Raw genomic sequence first — 15,432 nt, forward strand, 5'->3', positions numbered from 1 at the left:
GATCTGAGCCTGCAGCCAGATGTGAGTAGATCTGAGCCAGATGTGAGCAGATCTGAGCCGGCAGCCAGATGTGAGCAGATCTGAGCCGGCAGCCAGATGTGAGCAGATCTGAGCCGGCAGCCAGATGTGAGCAGATCTTAGCCTGCAGCCAGATGTGAGCAGATCTGAGCCGGCAGCCAGATGTGAGCAGATCTTAGCCTGCAGCCAGATGTGAGCAGATCTGAGCCTGCAGCCAGATGTGAGCAGATCTGAGCCGGCAGCCAGATGTGAGCAGATCTTAGCCTGCAGCCAGATGTGAGCAGATCTGAGCCGGCAGCCAGATGTGAGCAGATCTGAGCCTGCAGCCAGATGTGAGCAGATCTGAGCCTGCAGCCAGATGTGAGCAGATCTGAGCCTGCAGCCAGATGTGAGCAGATCTGAGCCAGATGTGAGCAGATCTGAGCCAGATGTGAGCAGATCTGAGCCGGCAGCCAGATGTGAGCAGATCTTAGCCAGATGTGAGCAGATCTTAGCCGGTAGCCAGATGTGAGCAGATCTGAGCCTGCAGCCAGATGTGAGCAGATCTTAGCCAGATGTGAGCAGATCTGAGCCGGCAGCCAGATGTGAGCAGATCTTAGCCAGATGTGAGCAGATCTTAGCCGGTAGCCAGATGTGAGCAGATCTGAGCCTGCAGCCAGATGTGAGCAGATCTGAGCCGGCAGCCAGATGTGAGCAGATCTTAGCCAGATGTGAGCAGATCTTAGCCGGCAGCCAGATGTGAGCAGATCTTAGCCGGTAGCCAGATGTGAGCAGATCTGAGCCAGATGTGAGCAGATCTTAGCCGGCAGCCAGATGTGAGCAGATCTTAGCCGGTAGCCAGATGTGAGCAGATCTGAGCCTGCAGCCAGATGTGAGCAGATCTGAGCCGGCAGCCAGATGTGAGCAGATCTTAGCCAGATGTGAGCAGATCTTAGCCGGTAGCCAGATGTGAGCAGATCTGAGCCAGATGTGAGCAGATCTTAGCCGGCAGCCAGATGTGAGCAGATCTTAGCCGGTAGCCAGATGTGAGCAGATCTGAGCCTGCAGCCAGATGTGAGCAGATATGAGCCGGCAGCCAGATGTGAGCAGATCTTAGCCAGATGTGAGCAGATCTGAGCCTGCAGCCAGATGTGAGCAGATCTGAGCCAGATGTGAGCAGATCTGAGCCTGCAGCCAGATGTGAGCAGATGTTATCCAGCAGTGGTTAAAGTACAGCAGAGGGTGGATTTACTCACTGAGACGAAGGCTGCCATCCTGCTTTCTGCTGGTGTTGCTGGAGGAAGATGAAGCATCTGAGCCCGATAAACCTCCGTCAGTCTCCTTTATGAGGATGTCACCAGGAGGCGGAGCTTCACGCTCACAATGAGGCCGTTATACGAGGCTTCCTGCAGGATGTAAACTACACACAGATTAAAGACACACACTCATGCATTCAGAGTAAAAACAGACACACACACACATGTAGGTCGGGTATTCAAGGAAAACAATCAGCCGATTTCTGTATTTGTAAAGATTGTTCGTGATATCATCCATTTTATCTCAAAAAGTCAGTGAAATGCTCGTAATTCATCATAATTCTACAAGAATAAAGACAGAAAGTTCTCACAATTTGTCTTTTTATCAAAAAATTTGTTTGAATATCTTTGTTATGAAATGTGATGAGTTCAATGTCCCTAAAACGTCTGATTTTACGCTCACGATCATCTGCAGACTTCCTGCATGTAATCTACCCCCCGATTAAAGATTAGAGTCACACATTCAGATTATTAAAGGAAAACAATCATACGCACACTTCAGGACTCCTTCTGTGATGAAAAACTGAACTTTTCTTCAGACCAAACAACCATTTTCACCCCATTTAGCTGAAAAATGTCCTTGGAAACTCTGACAGTTACACAACTACAGCAGCTGGAAATGATAAAAGATGTGTTGGAGGTCGAGGGTTACAGTCTCTGAGCGTGTGTGCACGTGTGTGTGCACGTGTGTGTGCACGTGTGTGTGTTCATTGTTTCCTGCTGTGAACTGGAAGCATAATTTAATGCGGTCGAAGTTACAGAAAATCTCATCAAATCTTGTGTCAAATTCTGATATTAGCTGCTTCAAACTGTCTTTTAACCGTCTTCACTTCCAGGATGTCACTGAGTGATGATTAGTTATTGATCGATATGGGATTTAAGGATCCATTCATCATCTTATCTGAGGTCGGGTCAGAACCAACGGGTCCAGCAGGGAAACCCAGACATCCCTCTCCCCAGCGACCCTCTCCAACTCCTCCTGGAGGATCCCGAGGTGTTCCCAGGCCTGATGGGATATATAAACCCTCCAGTGGGTTCTGGTTCTGACCCGGGGCCTCCTCCCAGGAGGCATCCTAACCAGAGGAACCACCTCAGCCGACTCCTTTCCATGTGGAGGAGCAGCGGCTCTACTCCGAGCTCCTCCCCCAGATGTTGGAGCTCCTCCCCCCGGATGATGGAGCTCCTCCCCCCGGATGTTGGAGCTCCTCCCCCCGGATGGTGGAGCTTCTTCCCCCCGGATGGTGGAGCTTCTTCCCCCCAGATGGTGGAGCTTCTTCCCTCCGGATGTTGGAGCTCCTCCCCCCGGATGGTGGAGTTTCTTCTCCCCGGATGGTGGAGCTCCTCCCTCTCGATGTTGGAGCTCCTCCCCCCGGATGTTGGAGCCCCTCCCCCCGGATGTTGGAGCTCCTCCCCCCGGATGTTGGAGCTCCTCCCCCTATCTCTAAGGCTGAGCCCAGCCCCCCTCTGAAGGAAACCACAGGTGAGGGTTGGACCAAAGATGGAGCAGGAACCTGAAAGCTTATCCTTGCAGCTCCGCTTTGCTTCACCTCAAGACTTTTTCCATTTGGTTGAAAGAAAAGAGGAAAAGATGATAGGAGCTCATATTTGTGGACCATTCACCATTTGAACCAATCAAACACCACATACACAGGATCCGGTGGATTCATCACTCAGGGTTTGATAAACAGAGGAAACAGCACCATCTTGTGGACATCATGGGAACTACAAATGACCCTGAGACCAAACCAAAATCCAATAAAACCAAACAGGGAATATTAACTCAAACTATGGCAGTTATTGTGCAGTAAAATACAAATAATGATCAGATCAAAGCTTGAGTCCAAAGTGAATCTGTGCCTGTATGATTATACTAAAATCTAACGAGTTCAAACAGCCGAATGCAATTAAAGCACCATTGTTGCTCTGAAACCTGCTGGATGGTAAATGCAAATGAACAGAAAAACAAGGGATGAGATTCAGGAGAAGCTCAGAGACAGTGATGCTCAAAATGATTTGACTGTCAAACTTAAACCAGATGAGCTCAGGAAACAAAGCAGCCGAAAGGAGCAGCCGGGAGGCCTTCAGCAGCTTTTACTGCTGCTTCCAGAACTGCAGAATCACTGTTAAACATCACGAGTCACACGCCTTTCACAGAGGAACCATCAGAAAAACAACCAGACACGAACTGTGGCTCAGAAAAAAAAGAAGAAAAAGACGGAAAAGTTCTCCATCACATTTATTAGGGAAAATAAAAGAGAAAAACTCTGTAAGTTTAATATTCAACAAGGTCTCTGGAGATGAAGAGAAACTCCCACAAAGACCAAGAGATGAGCAGTTTTAGCTTTAGCTTTAGCTTTAGTTCGTTAGCTGAAGAGAAGTGGGAAATCAGCCCTGAGTTTCCACTGATTCTGCCTTTAATTTACCCGACAGAAACAAAGGAAACACCAGAAAATATAAAGAAATGAATGGATAAAAGACTCAAATGTTTTCCTCATCATCAGGCAGGTGTTCAGATGCAACTTTGCTCTGGTCTGTCCAAAGGACATTGTTCCAGAAGTCTTGAGCTTTGTTCAGATGCAGCTTTGCAAACCTAAGCTGTGCTGCCATGTTCTTTTTAGAGAGAAGAGGCTTTCTCCTGCAGCCCTTCCAAACAAGCCATCCTTGTTCAGTCTTTTTCTAACTGTGCTGCCATGACCTTTAACCTTTAACATGCTAACTGAGGCCTGTAGAGTCTGAGATGTAGCTCTGGGCTTTTTCACCTTGGGGTGACCTTTAACCTTTAGCATGCTAACTGAGGCCTGTAGAGTCTGAGATGTAGCTCTGGGCTTTTTCACCTTGGGGTGACCTTTAACCTTTAACATGCTAACTGAGGCCTGTAGAGTCTGAGATGTAGCTCTGGGCTTTTTCACCTTGGGGTGACCTTTAACCTTTAGCATGCTAACTGAGGCCTGTAGAGTCTGAGATGTAGCTCTGGGCTTTTTCACCTTGGGGTGACCTTTAACCTTTAACATGCTAACTGAGGCCTGTAGAGTCTGAGATGTAGCTCTGGGCTTCTTCACCTTGGGGTGACCTTTAACCTTTAGCATGCTAACTGAGGCCTGTAGAGTCTAAGATGTAGCTCTGGGCTTTTTCACCTTGGGGTGACCTTTAACCTTTAACATGCTAACTGAGGCCTGTAGAGTCTGAGATGTAGCTCTGGTCTTTTTCACCTTGGGGTGACCTTTAACCTTTAGCATGCTAACTGAGGCCTGTAGAGTCTGAGATGTAGCTCTGGGCTTCTTCACCTTGGGGTGACCTTTAACCTTTAACATGCTAACTGAGGCCTGTAGAGTCTGAGATGTAGCTCTGGGCTTCTTCACCTTGGGATGACCTTTAACCTTTAACATGCTAACTGAGGCCTGTAGAGTCTGAGATGTAGCTCTGGGCTTCTTCACCTTGGGGTGACCTTTAACCTTTAGCATGCTAACTGAGGCCTGTAGAGTCTGAGATGTAGCTCTGGGCTTCTTCACCTTGGGGTGAACTTGCTGGGACGTCCACTCCTGGGAAGATTGACAGCTGTCCTGAATGTTTTCCACTTGTGAATAATCTTTCTCTCTGTAGAATGATGGACTCCAGATAGTCTGGAAATGGCCTTATAACCCTTCCCAGACTGATGGGCAGCAGCTGCTGCTTCTCTGAGATCATTGCTGGTGTCTTTCCTCCTTGGCATCGTGTTAAACTGACAGAACTCCTGCTTTTATAGAGCTGCTCACACTGACTGAGGATCAGTTAATCAGAGCATTGATCAGTTAATCAGAGCATTGATCAGTTAATCAGAGCATTGATCAGTTAATCAGAGCATTGATCAGTTAATCAGAGCATTGATCAGCAGCTCCTGGCTGCTGCTCTTAGTTCCTCTTAGTGAGGGTTCACTTAGTTTTTCTGCTTCTGTGTTTTGCCTTAAAACCTTAAGCCAATGATTCGTGTCCCAGGACTTGAAGATCTACTCGTATTTTTTGGGGTATTTTTGGAAATAACGGCTCATAACAGATGAAAACATCTCCTGCTTCGTGTGGAACTGTTTCAATCTTTGGGTTTTCGGTCCTGTGTGTCAGATTTTCTGTTTTATTGTGGTTTAGTTCATGTTGGATCTCTGTTTCATGTCTTGTACTGTTTTATTTCCTCAGTTTGGGCTGTTGTTCTGACCCAGCCAGTTACCACCATCAGTTATTATTAGCTGTGGACCACTTCATCCATGTTGTAGAATCTCAGTCCTCCAGGACAGGTGGACTCGTTGCTTCTTGAAGACGTTTCACTTCTTCTCTGAAAGGCTTCAGCTCTAGTTGGTGGCATCAGCTGATGAGCAGTAAAGGAGCCGTTCACTCCGGTGGATAACCAAGCTGGGCCTCAAATCAGCAAAGAAATACGGACCAAACAGCACAATTAGAGAAGAGAAGAAGAACAGGAGCAGACATGTTGTAGTTCTATAAGTGGCAGGAGGGTCAGAGAAACTCTGAGAAACTGCATAAAATACTAAATCCAATTTGTTTGACTCTGATCAGTACCAACGGCGCCAGGATAGATCCTGTTTCTGCTGACGTTCAGCACGGTGAAGCTGATGCTGGCCACCTTTAAAAGATCAAAATGAACAGGAAAATCTGATCTAAGCAGGAAAAGGACCCAAACGTAGGTCAGGTGGTTCAGTGACACATTTGACCTTAAAGGGGAACTCCGGTAAGAACGTCCATCTTACTCAAAGTCGTCGTTCACGTTGTCAAAACCTGATAAATATCCTGCCATGTTGCACAAAACTATCAGCAGCAAACTCTGTGTGAAGTTAGCCGACTGTCACAGAGCACGGAGTGAATAAACTGTGCTGCAGGGGGGCGTGTGGATGAAGTGGGCCCAGTAGAGTGCCTGTGTAGAAATCCCTCCGTTAGCTCTCCTATAGCTGCAAGTAGCCACATAACAGCAGCTATGAGCTAACAGAGCTATGAGCTAACAGCAGCTATGAGCTAACAGAGCTATGAGCTAACAGAGCTATGAGCTAACAGCAGCTATGAGCTAACAGAGCTATGAGCTAACAGCAGCTATGAGCTAACAGAGCTATGAGCTAACAGAGCTATGAGCTAACAGCAGCTATGAGCTAACAGAGCTATGAGCTAACAGCAGCTATGAGCTAACAGCAGCTATGAGCTAACAGAGCTATAGCACACGTTCATTCATTCATTCTTCTTAAAGTATTGGTGAAATAAAGACAGATAATGCCTTATTTAGAGGCTGCATCCTCTAAGCCCCGTTCACTCCGTTATATGGATCTCCAGTTATCTAAATATCTTCTGAAGGACGCCGACTTTCACCAAACTGTTCTCTGTGAGCAGATGAACGTATTTCAGCCAGAAATAAGGTTTAAAAACACCGAAGTTCTCCTTTAAACCTGGAATCTTTTTCATCCCTGATGTTATTTTGCTGGAGCTTTCTTTCCAGCTTTTTTTTATCTTCTTTTTCGGCTGTTTTTTAACAGTCCTCAATAACTCCTCATCTTTTTGATGTTCAGCAGCTTTTTCAGGTCACTGGTTTATTTCTGTCCCAGTGGGAATAATAATGTCCACAAATAACTTTATAATAGTTATAAAATGTTAGTTTAGTTTCTAAAAGTTATAATCCACTGATATCATCTCCACGAAGTGAGCTCCAAAAACATTTCCTCAGTCTTTACTTTTGCCTTTAAAGTAAAGAGCCTGAAAACTATTTTTAATTTGTTTAATTGTAATTGTTACAGATATTAAATAACTTCTGCATATGATCAGTTAAACCAAAGTCAGAGCACCTGCAGTTTAATAGATTTCTGTTGTTCCAACCAGACACTCGGAGCTGCACCATGACTCATCACTCCTTCACAAACCCTGTTCTCATGCAAATATCTTCCAAATCGGCCTGAGTTTGACTGACAAATGCGCTGTTTTCTTAAGAAGCGATGAGGCCGGGGAGCAGTCTGCCAGCTGCTGCCGACCTGATAAACAGGTAAGACTCAGATTTCTTCCCTCTCTGTTTTTCTTGTCTCTTCTGCTAAATAAACAACATTTTTACACGAGTTATTCAGTGGAAGCCGTGATCAACACAGCGTTGGAGGCTCAGTTCAGTCAGAAAACCTGTTGGAGGTGTTTTCAGCAGATGAGTCTCTAGAGATTCAGAGAGGGACTCTTCTACTCTGATGGTATCTGGTCCCATCACCACAGAACTGGACTCAGGCAGTTTGTAGGGATGGCAGAACTAGAACCAGACGAGGGTCCTGAGAGGAACTCAGAGGTCCAGAATGTAAATGTGATTTATTTCTACAGCCCTTTACAACAATCCATTTCGGTACCAAAGTGCTTTACAGCAGATAATAAATAAAGAAAAGAATAAGTACAAAACAATAAAATAACAGTAAACGCAATAAAATACAGCAAAATTGAATAAGATAATATAAAAGTGTCACCATACTACTGGGTATTAAAAGCCATCTGAAATAAGTATGTTTTTAGCCCTGATTTAAAGAGGCTCAGGTCAGAAATAAGACTGCGGGGGGGCTTATTCCAGAGCCTGGGGGCACCCCAGGGCTTTTATTTCGACCTGAACACTTCCAGTAAAAGTTGATTTGTTGACCTCAGAGCTCTGCCAGGGTTACAGTTAAAAGCTCAGATAAATACGATGGGGTGAGGCCGTTAACAGCTTTAAAACCAAACTTTAAAAGTTTAAAATCAGTTCTATGAAGGACAGGAAGCCAGTGAAGGGAGTTAAGAACAGGAGTGATGTGCACAGGTCTGTTAGTGTTGGTTAAAGACGGGCAGCAGCAGAGTTTTGCACCAGTTGAAGGCGACTAAGAGAAGGACTGAGTTTAAACAGCTGCTGCAGACCCAGAAGCCTCAGCATCAGGGACTGGATCTGACTCAGCCGGTGGAGGCTTTTAAAGGGTTCTGGTCCATCTGTGGGGGCTCCACTGTGCATGCTGGGAGATGGGCTGCAGCAGCATAAAAAAAGACAAATCAAGACGCATAAATTGTTTTTATTAAGCAGCTTCAGGCTTTTTCCCAAAAAAACAGGAGCATCCGACACAAAAAGGAGCAAAAAACCTGAAAGTGATCCATGCTGACGGCTTTACTGATAAATAAAAGGTCATTGTGGTCATAAACGTTTTTATTTTCAAAGTAAAGTACTTCTGTTAAACCGTTTTCTAATCAAAGAAACTGAGAAATAAATCTGTCCCTTCAAAATAAAGCAGCAGTTTGATATTTCTCAGCATTGAACCTTTGGTTGCTGTCAGATATTCGCTGGATCGTTCAGATCAGAGCTCTGTGAGCTTGTGTGTTAACTGATCAGCTCTTGGGATTGATTCTGTATTGATCTCCTCACAGTCCTGAGGCACATGAGTGTCTGACGTCCAGCTTCCTTCCAGCGTTTGTCCGGGAGAAAGCGGCCGACTGGTTTTTGGTCCTGTGTGTCAGATTTTCTGTTTTATGTGGTTTAGTTCATGTTGGATCTCTGTTTCATGTCTTGTACTGTTTTATTTCCTCAGTTGTTCTGACCCTGCACACCTGACTTTAGGCAGCCAGTTATTATTAGCTGTGGACCACTTCACACTCCGGTAAGTTCCTGAGGGCCATGGTCCCGAGTTCCTGTATGTCTGAATGTCCCGATTTATTAGATTCCACTTTATACAGTTAATTAGATTAATTAAATCACAGTTATGTTGAATTAAGATGAGAAATTTTAGGTAAATTTATTGATTACAACAAACCCAACTGGGTTAAACTTGATTTAATTCAATTTGATTTGATTTATTTGATTTAACTGAATTAAAAAAAATCATTAAATTTCTACAGAAAAACATTTTAAATTAAATAAATAGAATCAATCACGAAGTTGATGAAAAAATAAAATTCTTAGATGATAAATGAGATTAGATTTAGTGAAATAAAAGTGATGTTTCTGATTCTTTGTTTTTCCAGAACCATGAGGTCCGGGGCGCCCTTCCTCCTCCTCTTCCTCCTCTTCCTCCTGGCAGGTAAACTCAACAGAGCAAATCTGAGCTTCTTTTGGGACCCAGAGAACAGCTGAAAGAAGGATTTTACAATCCATACACAGAGATCTTTATGTCTTTATGTCTTTAAGACAGGCTTGTAGTCTGACCAACCTGTAGGTTTCATCTGGTTTCATAGATAAGTACAGCTGAGTATCATCAGCATAATAATGGACTTTATGCCCTGCTGTCTAATAATGTTACCTAATGGAAGCAGGTATAAAGTAAAAAGAATCGGTCCAAGCACAGAACCCTGAGGAACTCCATGACTTACTCCAATGTGTGAGGAAGATTCTTCATTTACAAGAACAAACTGGAATCTATCAGATAAATATGACTTAAACCAGCCTAATGCAGTTCCTTTAGTCCCAATAACATGTTCATGAGCTCCACACACAGATGTGCTTCTGCAGGGACTCTTCATCTGTACCTTAAAGATAAATAAATGCAGTTTGTTGTCACATGACTCCAGTCAGATTAATCTGACACAAAATAATTGGAGGAACGTATCCTGACAAAGAGAAGTGAGGCTTTCAGTTTGTGCTTCAGCATATTTTATTTCCTGTTTTTCCAGAATCCACAGCGACTCCAGCAGGAAACGACACTGGCCGTGAGTTCGTTGTTGTTTTTCCAGAGAACATCGCCTCCTATCATCCTGCTGGACCCCAAAACAAGGTCTGGATCACTGCCTTATACGATGGGACGAGAGTAACCCTCAATCTGCCTTCAGGAAGCCAGAACCCAGAAGCCAGACTGATGCAGGCCGGACAGACGCACAGTTTTGATGTAAACATTGAACTCAAGGAGTTCAAAAACCTGAATGAGAGTTTCAGTCTTTCTGACCAGACCCTCCACATCACCAGCGACAAAAGAATAGTTGTCCAGGCCTTCAGTTCCAGAAGCAGAAGCATGCAGACAGCTCTGGTTATACCTGCCGACCAACTCGGCAAGAAATATTTCATCCCTCCAGTACCACCAGTCTATGAAGCTGCCGGCCTCTCTGCTAGAGAAAGAAGTCCTTTCAGACTCCTCATCGTCAACGCTGGTGAAGAAAACACGGTGACTGTTGCAGGGGAAGCAGTGCGAAAGCAGGTAAAGCTTCGGCCCAAACAGGCAGCTCAGATCTGGCTCCAGGAGGCAGAAGCTCTGCGAGTTGTTGAAGCAGCAAAGCCGGTGGCCGTCCTCTTCGGTCACCCCTGTGCTCTCAAACTCCAGTGCACCTGTGGGCTGCTGTACGCCGTGCTGCAGCCAGCTAAAGCTGAGAGGCTCAAGTTCCCCATTCCTCCAGGTCTGGCTACAGGTGCTGAGGACAACACAGTCGTACTTTTGTCAGAGATGGGATCCAGCAGAGTCGAAGCCTTTAAGCCAGACTCAGCCGTGGTGGAGACGTCAGGCACAGCCGTCCTCCATCGTCCAGGTTTACTTCTCACTTTGATTCCACAGACGGACTTCGCCAGCTGTTATGTGGTCACCAAAGTCTCAGAGCAGGTTAATCGTGCCATGATTGTGGTCCATAAAGATTCCAAAGACGGGATTCACGTCGGTAGCAATCCTCTGGAGAGTGAAGCCTGGCAGGAGATGAAGAAGACAGAGTACGTCTCCACAGTCCTGACAGTGTCGTCAGAAACGACGGTCATCTGGCACGCTTCCTCCAGGATGGGCGTCTACTTTATGGGAGAAAAGAACGGCACTCTTTTTGGGAACCCGGCACCGATCATCAGTCCAAACCCAGGTAAGGAGTTCAGTCTTTGAAATACAGGATGTGTCATCATATTTGTCTGAGAAGAATATAGTAAAACTTTAATGTCCCGATGGGACAACACAGCCCGAAACAAGATAAATCAGATCCGGATCCCAAACATTTGTTTAAAAAGACAGCAGCAGAGGGAACAAAAGAGCCTGAAAAACCCGGTCGAATCCCAGTTTTAGTCACACTTTTTGAGCCTGAAAAACCCGGTCGAATCCCAGTTTTAGTCGCACAGTTTGAGCCTGAAAAACCTGGTCGAATCCCAGTTTTAGTCGCACAGTTTGAGCCTGAAAAACCTGGTCGAATCCCAGTTTTAGTCGCACAGTTTGAGCCTGAAAAACCTGGTCGAATCCCAGTTTTAGTCGCACAGTTTGAGCCTGAAAAACCTGGTTGAATCCCAGTTTGAGTCGCACAGTTTGAGCCTGAAAAACCTGGTCGAATCTAAGTTTTAGTCGCACAGTTTGAGCCTGAAAAACCTGGTCGAATCCCAGTTTTAGTCGCACAGTTTGAGCCTGAAAAACCTGGTCGAATCCCAGTTTTAGTCACACAGTTTGAGCCTTAAAAACCTGGTCGAATCCCAGTTTTAGTCGCACAGTTTGAGCCTGAAAAACCTGGTCGAATCCCAGTTTTAGTCGCACAGTTTGAGCCTGAAAAACCACGTCGAATCCCAGTTTTAGTCGGACAGTTTGAGCCTGAAAAACCTGATCGAATCCCAGTTTTAGTCACACAGTTTGAGCCTGAAAAACCTGGTCGAATCCCAGTTTTAGTCGCACAGTTTGAGCCTGAAAAACCTGGTCGAATCCCAGTTTTAGTCGCACAGTTTGAGCCTGAAAAACCTGGTCGAATCCCAGTTTTAGTCGCACTTTTTGAGCCTGAAAAACCTGGTCAAATCCCAGTTTTAGTCGCACAGTTTGAGCCTGAAAAACCCGGTCGAATCCCAGTTTTAGTCACACAGTTTGAGCCTGAAAAACCCGGTCGAATCCCAGTTTTAGTCGCACTTTTTGAGCCTGAAAAACCTGGTCGAATCCCAGTTTTAGTTGCACAGTTTGAGCCTGAAAAACCCGGTCGAATCCCAGTTTTAGTCGCACAGTTTGAGCCTGAAAAACCTGGTCGAATCCCAGTTTCAGTCGCACAGTTTGAGCCTGAAAAACCCGGTCGAATCCCAGTTTTAGTCGCACTTTTTGAGCCTGAAAAACCTGGTTGAATCCCAGTTTTAGTCGCACAGTTTGAGCCTGAAAAACCCGGTCGAATCCCAGTTTTAGTCTCACAGTTTGAGCCTGAAAAACCCGGTCGAATCCCAGTTTCAGTCGCACAGTTTGAGCCTGAAAAACCCGGTCGAATCCCAGTTTTAGTCGCACTTTTTGAGCCTGAAAAACCTGGTCGAATCCCCGTTTTAGTCGCACAGTTTGAGCCTGAAAAACCTGGTCGAATCCCAGTTTCAGTCGCACAGTTTGAGCCTGAAAAACCTGGTCGAATCCCAGTTTTAGTCACACAGTTTGAGCCTGAAAAACCTGATCGAATCCCAGTTTTAGTCGCACAGTTTGAGCCTGAAAAACCACGTCGAATCCCGGTTTTAGTCGCACAGTTTGAGCCTGAAAAACCTGGTCGAATCCCTGATTGAGTCGCACAGTTTGAGCCGGAAAAACCTGGTCGAATCCCAGTTTTAGTCGCACAGTTTGAGCCGGAAAAACCTGGTCGAATCCAAGTTTTAGTCGCACAGTTTGAGCCTGACAAACCCGGTCGAATCCTAGTTTGAGTCGCACAGTTTGAGCCTGAAAAACCTGGTCGAATCCCAGTTTTAGTCGCACAGTTTGAGCCTGAAAAACCCGGTCGAATCCCAGTTTTAGTCGCACAGTTTGAGCCTGACAAACCCGGTCGAATCCCAGTTTTAGTCGGACAGTTTGAGCCTGAAAAACCTGGTCGAATCCCAGTTTAAGTCGCACAGTTTGAGCCTGAAAAACCTGGTCGAATCCAAGTTTTAGTCGCACAGTTTGAGCCTGAAAAACCTGGTCGAATCCTAGTTTGAGTCGCACAGTTTGAGCCTGAAAAACCTGGTCGAATCCCAGTTTTAGTCGCACAGTTTGAGCCTGAAAAACCCGGTCGAATCCCAGTTTTAGTAGCACAGTTTGAGCCTGAAAAACCTGGTCGAATCCTAGTTTTAGTCGCACAGTTTGAGCCTGAAAAACCTGGTCGAATCCCAGTTTTAGTCGCACAGTTTGAGCCTGACAAACCCGGTCGAATCCCAGTTTTAGTCACACAGTTTGAGCCTGAAAAACCTGGTCGAATCCCAGTTTTAGTCGCACAGTTTGAGCCTGAAAAACCTGGTCGAATCCCAGTTTTAGTCGCACAGTTTGAGCCTGAAAAACCTGGTCGAATCCCAGTTTTAGTCGCACAGTTTGAGCCTGAAAAACCTGGTCGAATCCCAGTTTTAGTCGCACAGTTTTAGTCTGAAAAACCTGGTCGAATCCCAGTTTTAGTCGCACAGTTTTAGTCTGAAAAACCTGGTCGAATCCCAGTTTTAGTCGCACAGTTTGAGCCTGAAAAACCTGGTCGAATCCCAGTTTTAGTCGCACAGTTTGAGCCTGAAAAACCTGGTCGAATCCCAGTTTTAGTCGCACAGTTTTAGTCTGAAAAACCTGGTCGAATCCCAGTTTTAGTCGCACAGTTTGAGCCTGAAAAACCTGGTCGAATCCCAGTTTTAGTCGCACAGTTTTAGTCTGAAAAACCTGGTCGAATCCCAGTTTTAGTTACACAGTTTGAGCCTGAAAAACCTGATCGAATCCCAGTTTTAGTCGCACAGTTTGAGCCTGAAAAACCTGGTCGAATCCCAGTTTTAGTCGGACAGTTTGAGCCTGAAAAACCTGGTCGAATCTCAGTTTTAGTAGCACAGTTTGAGCCTGAAAAATCTGTTCGAATCCCAGTTTCAGTCGCACAGTTTGAGCCTGAAAAACCTGGTCGAATCCCAGTTTTAGTCGCACAGTTTGAGCCTGAAAAACCTGGTCGAATCCCAGTTTGAGTCGCACAGTTTGAGCCTGAAAAACCTGGTCGAATCCCAGTTTCAGTCGCACAGTTTGAGCCTGAAAAACCTGGTCGAATCCCAGTTTTAGTCGCACAGTTTGAGCCTGAAAAACCTGGTCGAATCCCAGTTTTAGTCGCACATGTGACCACAAACAGTTGCACTCTGGAGCCGTGGCGAGGCTGTGATTATTCCAAAGTACAAGTCGTGTTCTCATTCGTCTTGTTATGCATGAATAAAGAGTTAAAACACAGCAGAGCAGCAGTTTTTAATCTTACAGACCCTTAAAACCATCATTCGGGACTGAAAACAGATGTTTTTGTCTTCGGCTCTCACAGACTACAGGGGCTGCGCCTTGATTCCGGAGGTCGTGAACATCCCTGAAGATGCAGGCAGTTGGCCGAAGTCGATCACAACGTGCAGCGGGAACCTGAAGATGGTCCGTTTCCCAAACAAATTTCTCCACAAACAGGTCTGCAACTTCCTTTCCCAGGCTGCCAACAGCAGCCCGCAGGAGGTGTGGATCAGCCTGCGGCGCAGCTCCGCCTCAGGGGAGTGGTACTGGCTGGATGATGCTCCCGTTAACTACACCGGCTGGGAGCAGGGGGAGCCCGGGGGGGTGGAGGAGGGACAGTGTGCTGTTATGAGCCTGACAAGAAACAAGGGCTGTGGCTGGAGGGATGAGGACTGCTGCAAGGCCATCCGTCCTCTGTGCTACAGACAGTCAGAGCTCCTGGAGTTACAATGATCCGACAGGAGGGAAAACGCCGTGTGTGATGCTCTATCGTCCCTTTTTCCATATGTAAAACTTTATTAGTCATGTAAGAAACAAATACTCTTCATCCAAAAATGTAAAGACCATTTTGAGCGGATACTTTCCTAATCCCAACCCCGTAGCTTTTATCGCTGACACTCAATCACCTGTTTTTGATGCTTAAACCTAAGAAAAGAAAAGTTAGCACACTTGGGTCTACATATTTAAGTGTTAGTATGGCCTTATGCCAATAAACTAAGTCCTTCTCAAGCACTTAGGATCCGAGGGGCACAGATATACCGGCCAAACATCGGCAGTTATTCAGCGTGATGACCGCAGATCGGCTTATTGGTACAAACGACAACATAAATTGATGGCATTTATTTGCTGGTATTTATCTGATGTTAGACTGTCTGTGTTCTGAAACTGATAGGATTCGAAGAGAGGAGATTTAACAGCCTAAAAGGGCTTAAAAGCTTACAAAATTAAAGTTGGTTCATGTAAAAATACAGCTGAGATGATCTGAAATGCTGTTCAGGAGGTCTCTTTGACAGTAAAAAG

The 15,432-nt window shown here is 45.6% G+C and overlaps 1 protein-coding gene across 1 annotated transcript; it reads left to right on the forward strand.

Annotated features, from left to right (window-relative positions):
- The first annotated feature begins 7,269 nt into the window (after positions 1 to 7,269).
- LOC140315796 (uncharacterized) lies at positions 7,270 to 14,879 on the forward strand. Its single transcript, XM_072393375.1, has 4 exons — positions 7,270 to 7,316; positions 9,284 to 9,339; positions 9,929 to 11,086; positions 14,456 to 14,879. The coding sequence occupies exons 1-4, from the start codon at positions 7,270 to 7,272 to the stop codon at positions 14,863 to 14,865; spliced, it is 1,671 nt and encodes a 556-aa protein (XP_072249476.1). The 3' UTR covers positions 14,866 to 14,879.
- The last annotated feature ends 553 nt before the right edge of the window (positions 14,880 to 15,432 follow it).

Source organism: Leuresthes tenuis, unplaced genomic scaffold (assembly GCF_036924035.1).
Source record: "Leuresthes tenuis unplaced genomic scaffold, fLeuTen1.0.hap1 SCAF_10, whole genome shotgun sequence".
Lineage (NCBI taxonomy): Eukaryota > Metazoa > Chordata > Actinopteri > Atheriniformes > Atherinopsidae > Leuresthes > Leuresthes tenuis.

Bases quoted from the DNA above. Each gene is read 5' to 3' on its own strand.
- LOC140315796 (XM_072393375.1), top strand. From the start codon at position 7,270: ATGAGGCCGGGGAGCAGTCTGCCAGCTGCTGCCGACCTGATAAACAG. The intron at 9,340-9,928 runs GTAAACTCAACA...CTGTTTTTCCAG, and splicing joins CCTCCTCTTCCTCCTGGCAG to AATCCACAGCGACTCCAGCA. The intron at 11,087-14,455 runs GTAAGGAGTTCA...CGGCTCTCACAG, and splicing joins GATCATCAGTCCAAACCCAG to ACTACAGGGGCTGCGCCTTG.